Raw genomic sequence first — 23644 nt, forward strand, 5'->3', positions numbered from 1 at the left:
TTAAAATATGTGCCCTCCGCATGTTCAGTTGCAGAGTGAAGTGTTGATCCCTCCTTATTATGAACTGCTTGGGCTTGGTCCCAATTGGCTTAGTCTGGTGCTATTAAAAATCTTGATGTGTTTAGCATATGACACTGATTCGGAGGAAACCAATACAGTAGTAATATCCTCACAATGTATTGTAATTTATAGTGCTCCCAGGGGGTGACAGCCTTGGAATGCCTAACAGGGGAGAACTTATGAAAGCAGAGGTCACGTGGGCTAACCATCACCATATCCAGGCCAGAGACTGACCGCAACACCTCGCCCCAGCTTCACCCCAGCCCCCAATATCACCCCTCTTTTCCACAAAGAACAAGTAAAGCAGCTATTGTTGCCACAGCTGTGGAAACAAACAAACAAAACCTGGGCTTTTTTGTTGAACTTGGAGATGAAATTGAAATTAAAAAAAAAAAAAAAAGTGCAGTTTCCCTCATTTGTAGCATTTGAAGCCCCAGTATCCCACATTTACCTGTTGTTTCTCCTGGTGGCAAGAGAGGACAGACTCTGGCCTCCAAACTCCTTTTTTTTTTTCTTATGTACTTATTTATTGGCAGTACGGGGATTGAACCCAAAGGCTCTCTACCACTGAACTACATTCCCAGTCCTTTTTTATTTTTCATTTTGAGACAGGCTCTTGCTAAATTGCCAATGTTGACCTCAAGCTTGTGATCCTCCTACCTTAGCCTCCTGAGTCACTGGGATTATAGGCCTGACTCAAACTCCTTTTTCTTAAAAGCAGAAATAGAGTAAGACTTTGTTCATGAGAGAGAATACTATTTGACTAAAGTTTTACCTACTAATGACATTAATTCTTGTTGGACACCATGCCAAGTATATTATATGAATGACATCATGTAATTGTCTTCATTAAAACCCTATAACAGGACTGGAGCTGTAGCTCAGTTGGTAGAGTGTTTGCCTAGCATGTGTGAGGCACTGGGTTCGAATCCTCAGCACCACATAAAAATAAATAAATAAAATGAAGGTATTTGTCCATCTACAACTAATATATATATATTATATATATGTGTGTGTGTGTGTGTGTACATATTTATATGTGTGTATATGTTTACATATATACACACACAAATACACAGTGTGTGTGTGTTACAAAACAAAACTCTATGACAGCTGGGCATGGTGGCACACACCTGTAATCACAGCAATTTAGGTAGCTGAGGCAGGAGGACTGAAAGACCAGTCTCAGCAACTTAGCAAGGCCCTAAGCAATTTAGTGAGACCTTGTTTCAAAAAATAAAAAGGACTGGGGGATGTGGTTCAGTGATTAAGCACACCTGGGTTCAATCCCCAGTACCCCACACCAATGGAAAAAAGAAAACCCCTATGACATAGGTATCCTCATCCCTATTTTACAGTTGAAAGAACAGACGCCCAAAGAAGTTAAGTACCTTTTTCAGAATCACATTGCTGTTAGGTTTCTGAGTTCTGTCCAATCAAGAGTCCGTGCTTGCTGGGATTGTGATTCAGTGGTAGAGTGCTTGCCTCGCACGTGTGAAGCACTGGGTTGGATTCTCAGTATCATATAAATAAATAAAATAAAGATCCATTGACAGCTAAACAATATTTTCCAAAAAATCTGTGCTTTGATGTATAGCAAAGAATATTTAAATCTAACTTTCTTTACTTCCTATTTTCTCTTTCTTTCTTTTTTTTTTTTTTTAAGAGGTTTTGCTGTTACCCAGGCTAGGCTAGAACTCATAATCTGAGTCTGAGTCTCTCAAATAGCTGGGATTACAGGCATGTGCCCCCATGCCTAGCCTTATTCAATTTTTCTTTCCCAGAATGACCTGAATGGGGACTGATAGGCATGAAGAATCACCCCACTCCAGCCACTGGACCGTAGCCAGAGAACAGTAGATCCATTTCTTATTCTTCTCCCCTAACCCCTACCCAACTGCCCTCACAAAATACTCTTCGTCATCATAGTTGTTGTTGTTATTGTTTTTATTATTTTGAGATGGGGCCTCACTAGTTTGCCCAGGCTGGCCTTGAATTCCTAGGCTCAAGTGATTCTCCTGTCTTAGCCTCCCAAGTACTTGGGACTATAGGAGCATGCCACTGCACCCAGGTTTTATTTTTATTTTATTTTTTAATGTGCTGGGGATTGAACCCAGTGCCTCACACATACTAGGCTCTACCACTGAACTACATCCCCAGCCCCAGTCCTTTTATTTTAAGACAGGTCCTTGCTAAGTTGCCGAGGCTGCCCCTGAACTTGCAATCCTTGAGTTGCTGAGATGACCGGTGTACACTACCACATCCAGTCCCAGCTGTTAATTTTTAAGAATAAATAATCCTAGGATCTGAGCTGTCTTTTGCTTGTGTATACTATGAAGTAAAATACAGATGTGGTTTTTGTGGCAGTATGCAGAAATAGTTTCCATTTTCCAACTAATTATATAAATTTGGTAATTGGCCAAACTGCTGTTTCTATTCAAAAATCTCAATTTAAAGAGGAAGAATTGCCAATAGGTGTGCATCTGCCTGGGACAAAGTTTCTCTAGTCAGTGTTAATAAGCATGTTAGTGTCATCTTTTTTTCTAATCTCTCGGGGCTATTCATTCCCACCCCACACAATGAATGCTGTATGTATTCATAGAGGAAAAACTGAAGGGCCCCATAACAATGATCGGAACATCAAACTAGCCCCAGAAAAACACAGCGTGTCCAGGGAAGCAGAGGCTGAAGGGCAGGCCATCCCCTAGCGATTACATTCGGATTACTGCTTAATCTGCTTTGGTATTTGACCGCCAGCCTAACCACCCCAGGCCGCATTTGGAGGATATTGAGCACTTTCATCCCCAGGCACTTCAGCGGCTTTATAAATGACCCACTTGATTCCCTTCAGCCTCCTCAGGGATGGGCCGCGGCAGCTGTTTAATAGCCACAGAGCAATGTTGCAGTGTTTTAGGGCAGAAAAGAAGAATCCTGCATCTAGTTTAAGCTGCAGGGAGTATTTAGGAAAGGGGAATGTAATTATCCACATTGGAAGTGGGCCAGGCTTTGGAGCTTTGGGGAAAGAGGCCTTTAGGACCTCTACTTTCTAGCCCACCTGAAAGATCGGGCCTCTTTCAGCAGCCTGGGACATCAGCCTGTTTCCTGCTGACTTAGGAAAAAGTCCCCAGGCATTGCCTCCTTCATATTCCGTGTCAGACCCTTTGCAGGGTCATTGAAAGTCTCCTTCCCAAGGACTGACCCTGGCTCAGCTGGGAAGAGATGACAGCACCCAGGGAGCTGCCTTGCACACACCAGTTTGGGTTTAACGTATAATCAAATCAGAGTGACAGCAGGTAGAAACAGTCTTCTATTGCCGCAGGAGCTGTCCTTGAGTTCAGGAACAAAGACATGGACAAGAAAGATAAGTGTGTATTTGCACGTGTGTACTCATGCCCTTATGTATGAGATAAATAAGGACTTTGCCAAAATAATTTTTGGATCTTATCTCTTAAAGGGTTGAAAAGGAAAACTTTCTTCTGTATTACTGTTTAACAAAGAAGGTAATTTCATAGGTGTTAAAAAAAAAAATGATGAGGCAGCCAAGGGTGCCAAAGCTCCTGTGGCCTGAGTGGCTTTTGAGGTTGGAAAGAGGGAGCGAACAGCAAACTTTTCCTCCTTATGAAGCTTTCTATGGGGGCTGGGGATGTGGCTCAAGTGGTAGTGTGCTCACCTGGCATGTGAGGCACTGGGTTCGATTCTCAGCACCACATTAAAAAAAAAAAAAAAGATATTGTGTCCACCTAAAACTAAAAAATAAAATATTTATTAAAAAAAAAAAGCTTTCTGTGGAGGGTTGGGGTTCTGGCTCAGTGGTAGAGGGCTCGTGTGAGGCCCTTGGTTCAATCCTCAGCACCACATAAAAATAAATAAGTAAAATAAAGGTTTTTGTGTCCAACTACAGCTAAAAAATAAATATTAAAAAAAAAGCTTTCTATGAAAAACCCAGCATTCTTTGGAGTAGAAGAGTGCACAGGAATTCAAAGGGTGGTTATTGCCTTTCCCAGGCCACACTGGTAGTGAAATGGACATCAAATTTGACATGGCCCATGATTACAGGGGCATCTCACTTCTCCAGCCGCAGGTAGTCAGACATTCCTCATATTTACTTTTTCAGATAATTGAAGTTTAGCCTTTAAAGACCAATGTGTGTGTATATATATACACACACACATAGTGGCGCACACCTGAAATTCCAGATATTTGGGAGGCTAAGGTAGGAAGATCACAAGTTCGGTACTAGTTTGAACAACTTAGCAAGACTATGTCTCAAAAAAATAAAAAGGATTGGGGATGTAATGAGCTCAGTAGTAGAGTGCTTGCCTACCATGTGTGAAACTCTCTCTCTTTTTTTTTTTTTTTGGTATCAGGGATTGAACCCAGAGGCATTCAACCACTGAGCCATATCCCCAGTCCTATTTTGTATTTTATTTAGAGACAGGGTCTCACTGAGTTGCTTAGCACCTTGCTTTTGCTGAGGCTGTCTTTGAACTCGTGATCCTCCTGCCTCAGCCTCCTGAGCCACTGGGATTACAGGTGTGCACCACCATGCCCTGCTTGAAACTTGAGTCAATCCCCAATACTGCCAAAAATAAAGTTACTTAAAGAACTATCACAAGGGCTAGGGATGTGGCTCAGTGGTTGAGTGCCTCTGAGTTAAATCCCTTGGTACCCCCCCCCCCCAAAAAAAAGGAAAGAAATATCACAAAATGCTTATATCACAAACACTTATTGAATACTTCTGGGCTGCAGTTTAACCTTTTATTAATGATTCAGATTCTGAATTTGGGATTAGGAGACCTGAATTTTAACTGTGGCTTTTGCAAAGTGGTCTGTCTGTTGCTCAATAGACTCTTGTCTCCTGGAAAGAAATGACAAGAGACGAAGGTGAGCAGGCACAGAAGAAATGTTTCCCATTTTAAAAATATATGCATAAACAACAACAACAATAAAGACATAGCCAGGTGCAGTAATGTACATCTGTAGTCCCACTGACTTGGTAGGCTAAGGAATTTAAGACCAGCTTCAGCAACTTATGGAGATCCTTAGCAACTTAGCAAGACCCTGTCTCATAATGAAAAATAAAAAGGACTAGGGATGTAACTCAGTCATAAAGCATATTAGGGTTCAGTCCCTAGGATAAATAAACAAACAAGCAAACATACAGTTATTGGACTAGATACTTTCTAAAATAACTTTCACCCATAAGATCTGTGGTGGTCATGTTCTGTTATATAGGGATACCATCAAGGACTAAGGGTGCTTGTTTGCCCTGACACTAAATGGTCCCAAGTGCTGTTCTAGTTCTGCACTTCCATGTAAGATGTCCTTTGAGAGTGTTGTCAGTATGCCTGAGAACAAAATTTCTTGCCTTATTCTATATATAGTTTTTTTTTTCTTTCTTTCTTCTTCTTTTTTTTTTTTTGTTGTTGTTGTGTGTGTGTATGTGTGAGACTAAGAATCAAACCCTGGACTGAACATGGTGGCTCATGCCTGTAATCCCAGTGGCTCAGGAGGTTGATCACAAGTTCAAAGCCAGGCTTAGCAATTCAGTGAGACCCTGAGCAACTTAGCAAGACCCTGTCTCAAAAAATAAAAAATGCAGGGCTGGGGCTGTAGCTCAGTGGCAGAACACTGCCTTGCATGTGTGAGGTGCTGGGGTTTGATCCTCAGCACCACATAAAAATAAATAAAATAAAGGCATGCTGTCCACCTATAACTACAAAAAAAATTTAAAAATAAAGAGGCTGGAATTGTGGCTTAGTGGTAAAGTGCTTGCCTTACATGTATGAGGCACTGGGTTTGATCCTCAGCACCACATAAAAATAAATAAAATAAAGGCATGCTGTCCATCTATAAGTACAAAAAAATTAAAAAATAAAGAGGCTGGAATTGTGGCTTAGTGGTAAAGTGCTGCTTTACATGTATGAGGCACTGGGTTTGATCATCAGCACCACATAAAAAAAAATAAAGGTATTGTGTCCATCTACAGCTAAAAATATTTAAAAATTAAAAAAAAAAAAAAAAGGCTGGGGACGTGGCCCAGTGGTTAAGTAACCCTGGGTTCAATGCCTGGTATCAAAAAAAAAAAAAAAAAAATTCAAACTCTGGGCCTCATATATGCTATGCACCAGCTATATCCCTATACTTTTTAAATTTTATTTTGTATTTTATATTTTTTGTTTTATTTTGAGACAGGGTCTTGCTTCTTGCCAGCTTGCCCAGGCTGGCCTCAAACTTGGAATCTTCCTGTTTCAGCCTTCCAACTAGTGGGAATTACAGGTATAAGCCACAGTGCCCAGCACACAGCATTTTATATGTAGCTTGAGTAAGGATTTAGGAATAATCTTTCTGATAGTGTGGAGCAGGATACAAGGGTCTTGTCATAATAAGCTATTTTTTGGAAGTATTTGTCACTCCTGAGTTTTCAGTTGTGATAGAGGCCCCCCAGAAGGCTGGCTTACAATTAAGTGAAATATTATAGTGAATATATCTGGATATACTCCTGGTCACAGTCCATTCACTTAAGAAAGTATCTGTGGGGGGAAAAAGTTGTCTATTAAGCACATTTCCAAGTTTTATTCTTCCTTATTAATTTTCATTATAAACTTGGAAATGTGTTTCTAGGGAGAACTTTTGTCCCTAAGATGTAATAAAATCATACACAGCATGCAGCAGACCTTATAAAAGCACATATTCAATGGAAAACCTTAATTTTACAGCATGCTTTTGTGTTCTGTTCACATGCTTTCCTTATAGCAGTGAGGGTGTGTGGGTTGGCACAGCTGCTCAGGTCTAAAGGCAAACCATCCACTTGCCTGATGCTGAGGATCAGACTGGAGCCATGACCTCTCCTGCTGGGAAAAAGGAGCCTGCACTTGGAAACAACGGCAGCAGCACTCCAGGCACTTCGAGTTGTTCCACTCCCTGCAGTGGCTGCAGAAGGCAGCTGCTGGTCTTGAGCAGTAACTGTGTTGTTCTGGCTGGAGGACACCCTGAGATGGCAGACCCAGGGATCCCAAATACAGTAGGCAGGAAATGGGATTATGCCTCCAAAAAGGTAGTTCCACTGCACCACAGCAGTCCCTAGGACAGGGCTGAGAGGAGTTTCTGAAAATCCTAGCAGGGATTTCTAGATAATGTCCATTGAACTAGTTTCCATAATATATATCCTTAAAAAAAAGGTGTGGGGGGCTGGGATTGTAACTCAGTGGTTGAGCACTTGCCTAGCACATGTGAGGCACTGGCTTTGATCCTCGGCATAAAAATAAATAAATGAAATAAAGGTATTGTGTTCATCTACAACTAAAAATTATTTTTAAAAAAATTTGTACAAATAGCTGGGTTGTAAAGCAAGAAAAAATAGAGATGGTTATTTGCATTATAAACTTGCAAATATAAAATTCCATTTTGCAAAAACACATTAGATCTTCTATAAATAGTGCATTTAAAATACAGTGTGTGCCTCAGATTTTGTTTGTTTTGCAGTGCTGGGGATTAAACATGGTACTTTGTTCTTATGAGACGAGCTCTGCCACTGAACTAGCCTGATAATATAGTTTTTTATAAGCCAGGTATACCTGAAATGAGTGAATTTCTTTTTTTTTTATATTTACTTTTTAGTTGTAGTTGGACACAATACCTTTATTTTAATTTATTTATTCTTATGTGGTGCAGAGGATCAAACTTAGGGCCTTGCACGTGCTAGGTGAGTGCTGTACTGCTGAGCCACAATCCCAGCCCCATGAAATGAATGAATTTCTATATCTGAACTTTCTGAATCATGAGACAAAATTACCAGATAGCTTTCACTCTCTTCATTCATTTTTCCTTTGCATTTTTTTTTGGGGGGGGTGAGGATACTGGCGATTGAGCCCAAAGGAGCTTTATCACTGAGCCACATATTCAGACCTTTTTTACTTTAAGACAGGGTTTCACTGAGTTGCTAAGGATGGTCTTGAACTTTTGACCTTCTTGCCTCGGCCTCCTGAACCTCTAGGATTATGGGCGTGTACTACCATACTGGCTCCCTTGCATTTTTTAGAGGCAGGGAAATGCATCTAAACTTCCTTTTGGGGATCCAAATTTTCCTAAAACCAGAAATCACCATTTTCAACTCTCAGTGTCCTCCTTGTACTTGAGTGTTTCTTGACTCCTAGGCTTCTAGAACTTCATGCCAATTCCTTTTGTCTGTGCACCCATGAATTGGGCTTTGTAGGTTGTATAATACTGAAATGCTCCACTGAGGTTTCACAGGTTGTGTGATCCCTGCTCAGTTGAACAATGCCCAGTTAAATGCTCTACTTCTATCCTGTTTATTTTGGGAACTAACGTGATGTCAGCGATTCAGCAGGAAAGAGCAGTGACCCTTTCTTCCCTGTGATCCTATTGCTTGCTTCTGTCCCCAGTGAGAAAGTGGCGAGTGAAAAGTGCGCTGGGAGCCTTGAGCCAGTGGCAGCTTGAAGTGGGAGAGCCAGCACTCCCAGGAGCAGGAAGCCTGGGGCCCGAGCTCATCAAGGAAAGCAATGCCAATGTATGTATGTCTGTCCAAGTGTCTTATGGAGGTTGGGAGGGTCTCTGACCCTGAGGGCAGAGACTTTGAATTGTCCTTGAGTTGAATTTGCCTTCTGCAGCCTATCTTCATGCGTAAGGACACAAAGACGAGTTTCCAGTGGCGGATTCGAAACCTCCCCTACCCTAAGGATGTCTATAGCGTTGGTGTGGCCCAGAAGGAGCGCTGCATTGTTGTCAGAACAACCAACAAGAAGTGAGTTGCGTGTGAGCACCTATCTGCTTGTACTTGAGCAGAGGCAGGGTGGGGGCATGTCCCAGAGTGTTGCTTACTCCAAAGCCAGAGCACCCTCCTTCCTCCAGTTCTGAGGGAGGAAAGCAGACCCAACAAAAAACCCAGGGTACTGAAAGTGAAGGGCTTCCCCTGGGCAGGAGCAGCTTGAATAATGTAATCAGTTCCCTCAGGGAGGGGAACTTGAACATGTGCCTAGTATGGTACCTGGCACATATTAGGGCTCAGTAAATATTTGTTGAATGAATAAAGGAATGAGGGAATCACTTATGATTTCACTTCTGCTATAAGGTTAATTATGACCTTGACCTCATTGCTGGATCCAGTCCATGGGGAACTTGACCTGGTGACATCACTTTTGGAGCTGGCAGGGAGCCATGGTCTGGAACTGTCTGAGGTAGCAGTTAAAGGACTTTAAAATACTGGACTGAGCAGCAGTAACCCTAATTCCTCCTTGGACTAAGGGACAGTGGACAGATGCTTTGGCCTCTTGGAAGTCCCTGGCATTCTGTTTCAATAGGGGTGCTCAACTTCCCTTTATGGTCCACTGGTGGGGGGAGGCCAACTTGGGGGGGGTGTTGAAAGGACAGAAGGTGACCCAGATGCATTTTCAAAATGATCACATTTGGGTTTATGGAGCTCTGACTGACCATTGGAGAAGAAAAGAGCCCTGGAGTGAATCAGTCTTGACCTGAACCAGAGGGATTAGAGTATGGGGGTGTCAATTCCCATGAAATAGATTGGGGTGTCAAGATGGCAGGTTTCTTGCTTCATACTTGTGCCCAATATGCCTCATAGGCTGCTGAACCTAACTAGAGGTGCTTCTACCCATCTTCTGCTTACATGCATTTGGGAGGCCCCAGCTCTTTGTCCATCTCCTTAGCTGGTGTGGTGCCAGCCTCTCCTTGTGTCTTCCTCAGGTCCATAAGGCCCACAGGGAAGCAAGGCAACTCCCAGGCTCCTCCAGTGCAGCCCTCCTCTTATGACACCCATACCCCATCATTTTGTCAGGGTTAAGAGGACAGGGGAAGGGGTGGAGATGAATGAATTAATTTCAGGATTATTGCTGTACATGCAGCCAGCAGCCCCTGCAGTGGGCCTTGTCTATAAATATAAAGTCATAATAATAAGGGTTTGCGTTTATAAAGCACATTGAAGCCCTCAGATAAAAGGCAGTTTATTTCCGTTATTGCTCTCATCATTAACAGGAGTCAGTGCCTAAAGTGGAATTTAGCAATTTCAGACAACAGAGAAATTGCCTGTAGGAAAACAAACTCCGTACTTCAGCAAGCATTCCCTGGCGTAAGAGGCCCTGGGTCCAAACTGGGAACAAAAGTGCTTCTGATAGCACTTGAATCTGCAGCTTAGCACTTTGTGGAGCTGGCTGCTGCCTCCTTTTTGTCCCCCAGAGGTCACTGTCGAATACAGATATCATGCAGAAATGTGATTATAAGAGTGAGAGTAGACAGGCTAGCTAGCTCACCAAAAATTCATCTGCTGGTAGATCCTTTGGGCCCCATCTCCTGCGTGCATCCAGCCATAGGTGGCGCTATTGGCCAGGAGCTCCATGGCTAGAGACCCATTCAGTGCCCAAGGAGAGGAAGTCATTTTTGAAGCACTGGGGGAGGCCAGGTATGATTACAGTGGTGCCAGGGAAGAGGTTCCCACAAAGGAGAGAGGAGCATTTTGGTGCCCACTTCAGAGCCAACATGGAGACTTTGGTCCAGGGTCTCATCCTGGCTCAGCCCCACCCCTCTACAGATCCTCTGTTAAGAGGTAGCTGGAAGGCCCCCTGAACTCTTAACTAGATCTTTCCTGAGTCTGGTGGAATTTTCACTTTCTACCTGTGGTAATGTGTCGTATACTTGTATTCCCACTCATTAAACAAAACTTAACACTATTCCTTTGAGCAGTGTTAATGTCTTCAGGACACTTTAAAAATTTGTTTTCTGGTCTTCATGTCATCCAGAGATAGGCAGGATGCATATTTTTATCCTAATGTTATATATTAATAATTGTGTAAATGTAAGTATATGGTCAGCCATATACAAACTCTCTCTTCCTTGCCAGAAGGAGAGCTAGCACCCTCATTTGGTGCCCAGGCTTCTGCAGTCTCTACCACACAGTGGCATTCTTCTCTGAGTCAACTTATCTTCACCTGGAGGTTCTGTGCCTACCCCATTCTCATATTATAGAATGTGATTCCTGACCAAAGCCAGACAAGAATTGCTTTGTCCATATCTGCCTTGTCTCTGAAGAACTGGGTTGGCCACTTTGCTTTAGAGAATTGATTCTAGTGTATTGTGTCCTTGGCCTCAAGTACTAATGAGGCATAAGTCAGGCAGAGAAGAAAGTGCTTTTCTAGGACCCCTGTATGTATCTTCTGGTCTTGATAAGAATGTTTGTGTAGAAAGAAGATTTCTGGCTTCATCCTAGAAGCTGGCAGTTGTAAGTGGCATGAGCCAGGGTACTAGAGTAGGAAGATATTGGCTTAAGTCTGATCTCTTACTGTAGCATTTGGGCAAGGGTTCCTTCTGAATCATAGGAACATGCTTATACCTGCCTCACAGATTGTTTGGGGAATTTGATGATATCAGATACATATGAGAACCTAGTACAATGGCTGGCCTGAAGCAAGTTCTGAACAATTCTTTGGAAACTAATCTGAAGAGAGCTTGGCTTATTGGACATCAATGATCACCATGGCAGGTGTAAATAAGCATCATGTATTATAGAAGAAAAGGATCTTATGGCCAGATAAGTTTAGGTCAGTTTGGATTCAACAGGCTTCAATTCATTAGGACTCTGAGGGTCCTGCCAGCGTGTATGTGCACATGCATTATGACTTTCCAACAAGAGATGCTAGGTGTGGCTTCAGTTTTCCCAAAGCCTTGGGTTTTAGGAAGATTTCCTGCTGCTGGGAGGGAATGACTGAAGGCTTCTCTGGATACTTCTGCCAAGCCAACGTGCAGGGTAGAGGTGTGTGGGGCCCATGAGACTGTCCACATAGCCCTTCTCTGGTCTCAGCCCTCCTCCAAGGGCTTTCTCTCGCTGAGGGCCCAACCTCTTGTGCCCCCCTATTCAATTCAAGGGAGAATGGGGTGAGAAAGGGCTGGAAATTGGGGAGGGAATACAGTAGTGAGATGGAGGCAGTAGGCCATTTCTGAAATAACCAAAATGAAGGAGTTGTCGATTTGGCACAAGGAGAATAGAGGTTCAGAGTTAGTCCATTTTGGGCCCTTTGACAATGACTTAAAGTTCATCTATTGTAGCTCCTTGATTTTAGGAAGGAATTTAGAGCGAGAAACTGAGGCCCAGAAGTTAAGTGCCCTGCCCAGGGTCATAAAACAGAGCTAGAAGACCTACTGCAAGCCTACTGTTTCATCTAAATTTTGACATTCAGAAAGGATGAACCCTAATGTATTGGAGAGAGTACCCAGGAGACGTGCAGGGTAGTTGAATCTGGGGATAGAGAACCTGTTACTAAACACCCCCGCCCTTCCACCCAGTATCTGCCCCATCCTTGGACAAATGTAGGGAATCTAGACCAGGTGATCTATTATTTGATGAGAATGTGGAGATGGAGGGGTTAGGAGATTGGGGGAATGCCCTTATAATAAGGGCTTTGTGACTTGAGCAACATACCTAACTTTGCTGTGCTCAGTTCTATAAAAGATGATATAGAAATAACCAACCTGAGAGGGTTTTGTTGGTTTTTTGTACTGGGGTTTGAACCCAGAAGTGTTCTTCTGAGCTATATCCCCAGCCCTTTTTGAAATTTTAAGTCAGGGTCTTACTAAGTTGCCCAGGTTGGCCTGGAACTTGCTTGCCTCAGGCCTCCCGAGTTGCTGAGATTGAGGGCAATCACCACTGTGTCCAGATCTTTAGAGGGCTGTTTTGAGGATTAAATGTGTTTAAAACCAAAGCTACATACCATTTCAGGACTAGGGGTACGGATTGAGGTAGAGCGCATGTGCAAGACCCTGGGTTCATCCCAGGGAGGGGGGTGCAGGGAAGGAGGAAGGAAGGAAAATAAGTCGTTGTTCATTGCCTGGTTGCTACTAAGAACAGTGATGGAGGTAGGGATGGAGAAAGTGGGGCATGCCAGGATGCTGGGGAATTGCCCTGCTATAAATATCTTTAGTTTTTAGCATTAACAAGCAAGGTCTACACAGGTAAGCCTGTTTCTTCTTCGTCCTTAAATCACCAGCGCATAGCTCAAGGCCTAGGACACAGTTGATGTCCAGTAAATGTGTGCTGCATGTCTGCAGCTGCCTGAGGCTAAGCATTCTGACTTTTCCAGAAGCACAGTGGGTCCCTCTCTTATCCAGGTGCTAATGAGAAAGTCAAGTGCAGTCCCTGTCCTGGCAAATCCCAAGCCTGGGGGAACAGAGATAGGAGGGTGCCAGCTGGCCCTGAGGAAAGAAAGCAGATATCCCTATTCTCTCCAGCACTGGCTGTCAGGAGCCTCCTGGGAGAAGTTGTTTAACCTCACCAATAAATTAAATCCATTACTGTAAGACTCAAAACAAAGCTGAGCCTCAGGGTCTGTGCCCAGCCTTCTAGCCTTATAGTAGGAGTAGGACAAGGAATGGGGACAAACTATGCACCTCAAGTTCCCTCTGATGCTGATGTTGCTGTTGGGACCAAGCTTCAGGATTCATTTTCCTTCCCACTGGCCTAGCCTGGGGAATGGGGGGGGGGGTGGTGAGGAGCACTGGTTTGGCTTTTTGTGTATATTTGCAGGGAAGATGTTAACACTTCCTAACAAGCCTTTGTGTTCACCTAATCTCTGCTGTTTAACCTTTGACTCCCCCCTATTATCAGTGTCTGCCACCTTTGCTGGCCAGACCAAGGGCCTCAGGAAGAGCCCTCAGCTGGGAAGAGGATGTGGAGAGCATTCCTTCGCTGGTTGCAGGCAGATGGATCGCCTTTCCCTGGGGCAGAGCTTTGGAAAAGAAAGCAACTTGTGGTGCCATTAGGATCCCCCAACCCCCACTCCTTTTGAACTGTCAGCCTTTAAGTAAACATTCTTTTCCTGCCATGGGTCCTCGCACCTTGGTGGGGAGTGGGGAACCTGGGAGGAGGGGGCCCTGGAGCCTTGCTAAACTGAGGGATTTGGGCAGAGAGGACGGGGCAGAAGTGCTGCATTGATGTCAACTGAGTCCCCAGGGCATCAGGGCTTTTGAAGTGGACTCAGGGTAGCTGTCACCACAAGGACCAGGCCCCTCTGAAGTATTAAAAACCCGTCTTTTGCAGGCCCCTCACTTGAGTTTGTTTGTACCTGCCTGAGGTGTTTCCCTTCCCAGCCCACACAGCCTCTGCAGCAGAGTGGTGCTTTGCCCAGCTGACAGGTCTGGCAGCCCCTGGCCAGGGCCCAGGCCACATTTCTACCAAGGAAATGCCAAATAGACCTATTAGAGATGAGATGGCCTTTCTTCATTCTCTGGCATAATAAGTATTGGAACAGGCGCAAGGAACTTTCCTCTAACCCTGACTCCACTGACAACTAGCTGGAAAAGCAGCAAGCTGTTTCATCTTTGAGCGGGGTTTCTTCTTTAGCGAAGGGGGCAAATTCCCTGAAGTTCAGTCATACACATTACAGGCTTGATTTTCTTTCTTTTTAAACTAAAAGGGATCATTAATCTCTGCCTGGCACCTGCAGACAACAGGCACCATGTATGGTGTGAAAATGGAGGGGTGGGGTCTCAAGGCCAGCAAGGTGGAAAGTCCAGAACTGGAGATGGTTTGTCATCGCAGCGAGCTTTTTCCTTGTGAACACACTTCTCTGACTTACAAGTAGTGTCAGGCTAACAAGGCCTTGAAAGACCCCCAAAGAGGAAAAGGTACCTGGGGTCTTCAGTGGAAATACCATGTAAATGGCAACTGTGGGCCCCAGCTTTGGGGGATGGCCTTAGATGTCCTTATTGTCCATTGTAGGACATGTGTCCCATTTTCTGGTGTGCCTACGAGGCTTGGAGTGCAGAGGAGTCCCAAGCTGCCTGAGCTGTGTGTGTGTGTTCCAGGAGGCTTCTGCCTGTCTTGGGAGTCTTATTTCTGCAACATGAGTCATACAAGCCCTTGGTCTAATCATGGAATTAGGACTAGTTCTGGTCTTCTTTCTTTGGATTGGACATAAGGTGGGGCATACTTTTCTTTCCAGTGCCAGTGAGCTCAAAAATCATGCCATTCTAACTGGTAAGAATCCTTCCTCCCTTCCAGCTTTGTGGAAAGTGGGTAAGAACTATAGAGAAGCCTGGTGCCCAACTGTTGGGGTTGCCTTGCTAGGTGCCACAATGGCCTCTTGGTGTCCCTACAGGTACTACAAGAAGTTCTCCATTCCTGACCTAGACAGATACCAGCTACCTCTGGATGATTCCTTGCTGAGCTTTGCTCATGCCAACTGCACCCTGATAATCTCTGTAAGATTTACCCAGACTTCTTGGCCACTATATTTGGGGAGAGGTTCCTCTTTCCCTGCCCATTTCCTATTCCCTAGGAGTCCCTGCTAGGGATTGGGTGTCTCCATTTCAGCCCGGGGAGAGGAGGGTCACACAGTTCACAACTAGAAGAGGGCAAAGGATGATGAAGGAAGTGGTAGAAACCTCAGAACTTTGGTTCTGGCTTAAGGTCTGCTCCTACCCAGCCACATGACCTGAGTAAATAATTTGACCCCCTGACATCTCAAGTTCCTTATATACATAAGGGCACAGAGGGGCCCAAGTGTGGGTATGGAAGGAGGGAGATAGTAACTGAATTATGTCCTCTTCCTGGATCTGTCCACAGTATCAGAAGCCAAAGGAGATCATGGTGGCTGAGTCAGAGCTACAAAAGGAGCTAAAGAAGGTAAAGACGGCCCACAGTGATGGGGACTGTAAGACCCAGTAGCTGGTCCCCGGCTTTGTTCCTCTGGCATGGAGGATACTATCTGACTTCCAGGCTTGGGCCTTTCCGGCATGAGGCAACCTCCTCTCTCCTTGGAGCTACCTACAGTCTATAGGAACTGGTCCAGGTGTTATGCCAAACTCCTGTTCGTGGTCTTGTTTCCTGAGTAAAGTCATTCTGAGTTATTGCAGATGGACTGTCATTTTGTCCACCTCTGTAGGCTGCCTGCCTCTGGGCCCCACTGCTCTCCCTACAGAGGGTGCTGGTGTGGCATTCCCTTCTCTATCCTGGGAACCTAAAAGGAGAAGAGCTTAAGAGCCCGTGACTTCAGTAGGGCAGGGTGTCTCCCCAACCTGTCTTCATAAACTCAGAGGGAATCTGGGCTGGTAGGCCCCTGTTCTAGATTGGTTTGTAGGAGTGGCCCAGAAGAGCAGAGCCCAGTGGCATATGCCTGCAATCTCAACTACTTGGGAAGCCGAGACAGGAGTATCATAAGTTTGAGGCCAGCCTGGACAACAGACCCTGTCTCAAAAAGTGGTGGGGATGTAACTCAGTGTTAGAACACCTCTGGGTTCAATCCTCAGTTCCATCACAACAAAAAAGTAGTAGCTTAGTAGTTTAGAAGAAACTTCCTAAGGTAGATGTAGGCAAGGGGGAAGTTTTAAAAATGCAGAAACCTTGAAAATAGAGCATAGGATGTTATGATATTGTGGGTGAAAAGCCAAAATAAGGGTCACAGTGTTGCTATGTGTTGAGGTAGGGTGAAAGAAGGGTCACCACAGGTGACAACAGCTTTATGCCCCAGCATCTTAAAGTCCTTCCACAGTCCTCCCTTGAGGCTAGACGGGCAGGTGGTCGGTGGGAGTTCTTTAGGAAGAAGACACCTTTGTTCTTTGGCATAAAGAATGAAGCGCCACCAAGCTGGTCTCGACCTCTTAGAACAGCCTCATCAGTGAAGAACAAGGTCTGTGAACAATCAAGCTTTATTTTTACAAAAATGAAAAGAATAGCATATCTCCACAGCTGGCCTGAGGTAGGGCTAGCTCAGAACTCACTCAAAACTGCTAGGTTCCCTTTGTCCTTTCTTGGCTTCAAAGCAAAACTAGGTCACATTGTCCCAGGAATGAGCTCACAGCCCTAAGAGGTTGGTCAAAGGTGGAGTCTGAGGATTGGTTGATGCCAGCAGGAGCACTGGCAGCCTCACCTCTCCTTCCAGGGAAGGGCAGAAAGGGGCCATCTGCGAAGGCTAGAGTGCCTCACCTCACTCTGTGGCTGTCATGGCCCTATGAAGATATGGTGGCAGGATTGGCCTTTCCAGGCTAGGTCCTTGCTCTGGTAAGATGGGTGCAAGGCCACGGGTTCAGTTGCATTCTCCCAGAGCAGCAGGTCCTGTGCCTCCACTGGTTCTGGGAGGGGCTGTATCCTTAGGTGAGCCCTGGTACCCCAGGAGCCATGGCCTCTAGCTTCAGACACCTGAACACTGTGGCAACAAGTCTAGGAGCACAGTAGGGGTGGTGGGAGGAGGTATCACTGCACCCTCCAAGCAAAAGAGGTCCCTGAGTAGCTGACTCCCCTGGCCGGCAGGCAGGGTGGCCTGTCATGGGTTTTGAAAGTCCAGGACGTGGAGGTTGTAGGACAGTGCAGCATAGAGATGCTTGGTGGTGAACCGTAGGCTGTATACGGGACTGCTGAGTGGGGTAGATGTCAGCGGGAAGGCCTAGAAGGGAGGTCACATGAAGAGGTAAGAACTTTCCAAGTGGGAAATGGGGATTTCCCCAATCTAGAGTTTCAAGCCTGGTGAAACAGGGACATGTGCCATTGTAGGCTTCCTCCAGCCCTTCCTAGGCATGTCCTTGGCTCTATCACCCACTCCCAGATGTGGCCCATAATGAGTCCTGCATCCCAGAGGCATGAGGTGGGCAGGATACTTACGTGCAGGCAGGCCCTCTGACGCCGGTCCCATAGCCGCACAACGCCATAGTAGGAGGACCCTGTGGCCAGCAAGTGGTTGCCATCTGTCTGCAAGCAGTACAGGGTGCTGTCGTGGGGTTCTTCCCACTCCATGACACATTTTCTGTCCAGGAAGAGGAGATGTGGGGAGGTTCAGTGCCCGACCTAGCTTCCTCAGGTTCCTAGAAGAGCTGTGGGAAAGGGGTTACAGAGCCACACTGGACTGGAGGAGAGATTCTTAACTGACCAAACTTAAGTAGGAGAAGGCATCCTCTTTAAAGGACACTCTCCAAGCCCTAACCATAGAGCAAACACCCTCGTTTGTGTTTTCACATGGTATGGATACATGTCATAGAACCTGTGATGGGGAGAATAAAGGCCTTACTTAAAGGCTGGGGCAGAATACTGAGGGACAGTACCATACCTGATAGCTGGGGAGGCTCTGAGAAATGCCTGTCCTTATCAGGGCTTGTTGGCCACAGTTTCCCAGGCCACAGGGACCAGAGTAGAGAGTCTAAGCTTGATGTGACCTTACTGGCCCCTTCCTTCCCAGCTCCTGACATGGATTCTCTGTTCTTGTCCCGTGGGCTGACCCAGGACTGGAGGGAGGACTGGGATGGGCACCAGGCTCCCACCACATATCCTCCCTCCCATGCTAGCACACTCACCGGACACTAGTGCGGAGGTCCCAGTAACGAACATAGGTGTCGTAGCCACAGGACAGCAGTGTGGAAGGGGACTCATACATGACATCTAGCACCCCAGCCCCTGGTGGAAAGTCACTGCCCAGGTGTGTCATCAGCTGCCCACTGGGGAGAGGAAGGGCAGAGGGTAAGAGGCTGCCCCACCTTGGCTGTGCACATTCTTTCCTCCTGCAGCTGGCATCAGGCCCCTGGGATGTATGGCCCGCCCTCCTCAGCTAGGAAACTCCCAACAGCACCCGTGCCCACCCCTCCCCCAGCATCCCAGCCCCCAGCTGAAGCCTCAATGGGATGGACACAGCAGCTCTGCAGCCACACCTGCACTGCCCACCCACCACCCGGCCGCTCCTTCTCAGGGCCGTGAATGGCCTTGCCGAAGGGGTCGGCCCCCCTCACGTGCACACACTTGGTTACTTTATACTCCTTGATCCTGCAGGTCATGCAGTTCTGAGCTGCCTGAGACCAATGCCTTAATTCCTGCCTGTAATCTGGGGCTCAAACCTCGTTGGGGATAAAGACCACACAAAGGGAGAAGGGGAGTCCCAGGAGATGTTAAAACAAGTAAACACCTTTGTGTCCGAGGAGAGAAATCGCTGAGAAAGCAGCTTAGCATGCTGGTCCCTGGTGTTCCCGGCCCTCTGGCCCCCAGCCTGGGGCTAGCACGCCTCTGTGATCACAGCCCCCAGCCTGCTGGGCTCCAGCCTGCTCCCCCACCCTCACCCCACCCGGAGGCCAGGAGCAGATTACTGAGAAGAACAATTTCTTTGTGACTGTGTAATTCCCTCCGTGACCGCGGCAGTGGGCAGACCCCTCGCCCCATGCCAGACCCCTAGCAACCATGTAGGGGGGCCTCCCGGCCCTAGCAACTACCCTTCAACATCAAGTGCACCCGCTAATCCCTGTGGCTAGGGGATGGGTAGAAGTATTGAGTTTCTGCAGAATGTTGGGGGAATGAAGAAGGCGGCACCCTCTGGGCCCAATGCCTCCACTTCCTTTACCTATGAGATGCTGGACCCTCCTTCCTGGCATGACAGGGAAAACAAGGTCATGGACTCTCCACAGGGGAACTCAGGTAAAAGGCCCAGGCCTGGTGTAGGGATGACTTCATGGCCCCCGGCAGTGTTCGGCAAAGAGCTTGAGGCAGATAAGGCAAGGCTGCCAGCCATATGTCCAAAGGCAGATTCTGCCCCAGGCCTCCCTCCTTACTTAGGCTGCTGACCCTCAACCCTCCCACTCCCCAAATGAGCCTCCGTCTTCTCTAAAGGCTGAAGGCATTGAAGGAAGCTGGGGGGTTCCATTCTACCACCCAGCCTTTCCCTGTGAACCCCCAGCAAGGAGCACTGCTGCTGTCCAGTGTAGGTTTAGGCCCCAAGTCCCTCCCGCTGGCCCAGCCTCCTCCAGAAGGAAGTTCTTCTTAGTGGCCCTGTGCTAGGCTGGGGAGAAAACAGGCCTGTCTGTTGGGGGCTCTGAAAGGGAGCAGGTAGAAGGGTTGCCCAATCCCCTAGAGGTCACGGACCTTGCTCTCGGAGAAGCTCTGCCTTCCCAGTTGGGACACCAGCCATATCACACTAGGCAGGGCAATCTATTGTGGGTGGGGAGTAGGGGTTTTGCTCTTTCCTTCTCGCAGGCACACACATACATTGTGCACACCAGGTGAAGGCTGTGTACTCCACAATTCTCTCTACTTCCAGATTTGGGGGCCCTGCCCCCTCCATTAGTGAGGCCATAAGGAATGACTGAGGCGCTCTCCCCTTTAATCTGTAGGAGTAATTTCACGTTTGTCTGTTTGAAATAGAAGATAAAAGGCGGAGAACGAGCAGAGTGGAGCCCAGCACGGCGCTGCCTGCCCACCCTAGTCCTGGGGTTCTCTCCTGAGGGGAGGAGAGCCAGGCACCTACAGGGCTAGGCAGGGTCAGCAGTGCAAAGGGGAACATCCTGACTGGGCTGCCAACCTGAGCCCTGCCTCAGCATCAGAGCTGCCACTAATAAATACAGAATAGGCCACGGGCTCCTAATCCTTTGGGGGAGAACCAAGAGCTCAGTAAGTAGCAGCCCCTAGGGGCTGGGACAAGTCCCTTGAACCCCTCATCTGTTAGCCTGGCCTGCTCTGGCCAGGCGCTGAGGAGTTGCTTTCTGCTGTGTTCTCTTGATTCTCTGAAATGGCCACACACACTTTAAATGGGCCAATAAAAAGATACAATTTCTTTTGCCTCTGGACTCGAGACCCTCAAGGCTCTGTTGTGCAGTGCCTGTGAGGTTAAGTTCAGAGCATAAACTGACACACCAGGCTCTGGGAAATGGCCCGGTCTCTTCAAATAGCAGCCCAGCAGTACCATTGGAGCCCTGCTGGGGCTTTGATTTGGGAAAACAAACAGAAATGGCACCATGGGCCCTTTGTGGCCCCCACCCCAAGCCCAATTTAACTAGAAAACTCTAGCTCAACTGCTTTGGTGGAGAGAGAGACTGGCCTGACAATAGCCCCAAACTTTGGGGGGAGGGGGACAAAACAAGCTGTCTGTCTCCTCACCCCTCCTCCTGGGTTCCTTTTCTTACTACAAGTGTGTTCTTGTAAAAACGATTAGATTGCAATTTGTATAACGTGGTGACCCCCAAATTCAGACATTTCACCCCTTTTCTCTGTAAAGAATGTTAAGAATGCTTCTCAGCCTCTCACTGTGGGGGGCTGGGGGGTGCAGAGCCTTGGCTGTCACACACTTGTGTGGGAACAGGGCTCCCCCTCAGAGTCCTGGGCCAAGACAGGAGCAGGGGCCCAGACTGTCACTATAGAGGGCCAGACAAAAAGTCCATTCCCTTCCAACTCTGGACAAAGCCTGAACCTCCAGGAGCCACTGAGGGCTGGGGGGCCTCCACACCCCAGCCTCCCTGAGCCTTATTCCAGCAATTCTCTCTCAACCCAGGGAAAGATAAAGACAGATGGGGCCGCCTGCCTGCGTGAGCCTGATGAATGAGACAGGCTGGGGAGGGGTAGCCTGAAGGAGACCCATTGCCCTGGCCTGGGCTATGTGTCGCTTCTCCCAGGAGCCCCCCAGTACCTGGGCAGGGAAAAGCAGAATATGGTCACAACCTTGAGTGGTTTCTTAAAAGAAACTCAAGTCCTCCTGGCCTAACTCACCCTGCCCTAGTGGTCTTGTTGCACATGAAGGTAGGAGAGAGGAACTGTTAACAGTCAGGGAGGAGGGAAATTTAAAACACTGACATCCATCACTATCTTTGTGGGGACAGCTAACTACAGGTAGGTATTATCCCTGAACACCTGGATGATCCATCTGGGAGAGACCCTGAGTGCCACGCTAGAATCCAATGCTCTGTTTCACTCTTATCCCAACCTGTACATGCCTACCCCAGCCATGCACCTGCCACAGACCTCCCATGCCAGAGCACTCCCAATCAGTGCTGGCTCCATCTCCCAGCCCACATGAAATACCGTTTTCCAGCCACGTTTAGCATACTGTGTTCCTGATGGCACTCCCTCTGGTACTCATTCCCACTTCTGTTTGCATATAAGGACATCTCTTTGGCATGTGCTACCCTTAAATGCAGCAATAGATTTTGGTGCGAGAGGACGGAGGGGGACAGTTTACCTTCTTACATCTCGTTCTCCAGAGGACAAATGGCCTGAGGGACAAATGGCCACTAATAGCTGTGCAGGTTACCTAGGAGCAGAGTAGCTACCATACAACAGCTCAGGTGAATTCTTATGTGTGTCCTGTATTATGGAGTGCCTCACACAGACCAGCTCATGTGACCCTTTAACCAGACCTATAAGGTAGCTTAACCCATTTTATTGATGAGCAAACTAAGGCTTAGAGGTTGCACGCCTAGTAAACAGCCAAGTCAAGTCTGTACTCTCTGGAGTGCATGCTCTAGTCATGGTACTTCCCCTGGGGAATGTGCCTACCCTGTCTCAGTGCCCTCAATGTCCTCTGTTCAGCTGCCCAAGAACTTTGCCCCAACAGACACACACACACCCAGGGCCACCTGCAAGTCTCACCTATGCTTTGCAGGACTGTCCACATCCCAGGTACCCCGAGGCTAGTCCTCCAGTGAGGTAAGTGACAGAATCAAAGAAACATCCCAAACATTACAGTGGAGGAGTGGAAACTGGGGAAATTTCATTGGCCCCAGTCCCTTCAGGTAAGAGAGAAGGGGCCCTTCCAAGTACATAGCTTCTCACATGCATGTATGTGTGTGTGCACACACCCCAGTACCCACCACACACACATGTTCAGACACAATGGGTCAAAGGCCAGGCAGCCGGGCAGCCCACTTTGTACTGCTAACAAGGGGATCGTAATTACAGGAAGGGACAGCCGGGCAGATAAAAGGATACAAAATTTCAACATCTGTTGCCATAAAGGGATAAGGAGAAGTGAAACGCAAAGTATCAGTTTGGTGTCAGCGGGCAGAGAGCCAATTTCAAAGAGTTTAGGGAGACAGAGGAGACAAGAAAGAAAAAGGAAAGGGGGGAGAGAAAAAGAAATTACAGGGTTCCTTAAAGAGGTAAAGAAAAAAAGAGAATGAAAAAAGCTGTCAGTAATACTTTCAAAGGAGAAGGCAGGTACTTAAAAGAAGGGCAATTCCAGTAATCAGCCTGACTGAAGGCCAGGTCCCTGCACAGGGAGGGGCATAGGGCCAGGGGCAAAGACAAAGTCACACCTGGGTGGTATATGCATAGATGGTACCCTCAAGAGCAGCCAGCCTGCCCATTGCCGCCTTTAACAAGGTGCCCCTTGCCATTCCAAATGCCATCAGATGCCCCATATTAATGTCCTGTGCCCGTGCAAGAAGATCAAGATGGGTTCCCAGCTCAGAGAGGCAGATAGGTCAGGCCATACCTGTGAACAACCTGAAGGCCTTATGAGTGTGCTAACAAGTTGAACAGTGGAAAAGGGCACAAATTCCAGGTATAGGTCAGCTCAAACAGGGCTTCATGATGGGGCACTGTTCAAACTGACATCTGAGCAGGTTTCCTTATGTGGAGTATTCATGGAGTCAGCTTGAGCAAAGGCTCAGCGGGGAAATAAAGGGTACCTGTTAGAATGGGTGGAAAGCCTATTCTGCTCCTACCCTTATTGAGAAGGAAGAGATTTAGGGGCTTTAAGATGGAAACGAAAGCATAATGGGAAACAGGATGGCCCTGGCCCAAAGGGAAGCAAGACACAGGGGATGTGCAAGAGTATGCTACATACAGGGCAATGGTATCCAGATGAGGACTCAATGCTCTGAA

General features: G+C 47.0%; 2 protein-coding genes across 11 annotated transcripts in view; one reads left to right on the forward strand and one right to left on the reverse strand.

Annotated features, from left to right (window-relative positions):
• Dpcd (deleted in primary ciliary dyskinesia homolog (mouse)) overlaps positions 1-15935 on the forward strand; it is a 22075-nt gene extending 6140 nt beyond the window's left edge. For 2 of the 4 annotated variants that reach the window (XM_015494686.2, XM_015494685.2), the window contains 4 exons: positions 8466-8590; positions 8691-8824; positions 15180-15282; positions 15647-15935. In XM_015494686.2, the coding sequence (XP_015350172.1) occupies positions 8466-8590; positions 8691-8824; positions 15180-15282; positions 15647-15748 (464 nt within the window). In that variant the 3' untranslated portion in view covers positions 15749-15935. The other 2 variants (XM_048807206.1, XM_048807205.1) reach the window with 2 other exon arrangements.
• The window catches only part of Fbxw4 (F-box and WD repeat domain containing 4), a 101977-nt gene continuing 83137 nt past the window's right edge, over positions 4805-23644 (reverse strand). For 2 of the 7 annotated variants that reach the window (XM_048807203.1, XM_015494687.2), the window contains exons 7-9: positions 18364-18504; positions 17678-17819; positions 16711-17462 (exon numbers count right to left, since the gene is read on the reverse strand). In XM_048807203.1, the coding sequence (XP_048663160.1) occupies positions 17343-17462; positions 17678-17819; positions 18364-18504 (403 nt within the window). In that variant the 3' untranslated portion in view covers positions 16711-17342. Of the gene's footprint in view, positions 4919-16710; positions 17463-17677; positions 17887-18363; positions 18505-23644 lie in introns of those variants that run through there. The other 5 variants (XM_048807199.1, XM_048807198.1, XM_048807200.1 and 2 more) reach the window with 4 other exon arrangements.

The sequence above is a fragment of the Marmota marmota genome, unplaced genomic scaffold (assembly GCF_001458135.2).
Source record: "Marmota marmota marmota unplaced genomic scaffold, marMar, whole genome shotgun sequence".
NCBI lineage: Eukaryota > Metazoa > Chordata > Mammalia > Rodentia > Sciuridae > Marmota > Marmota marmota.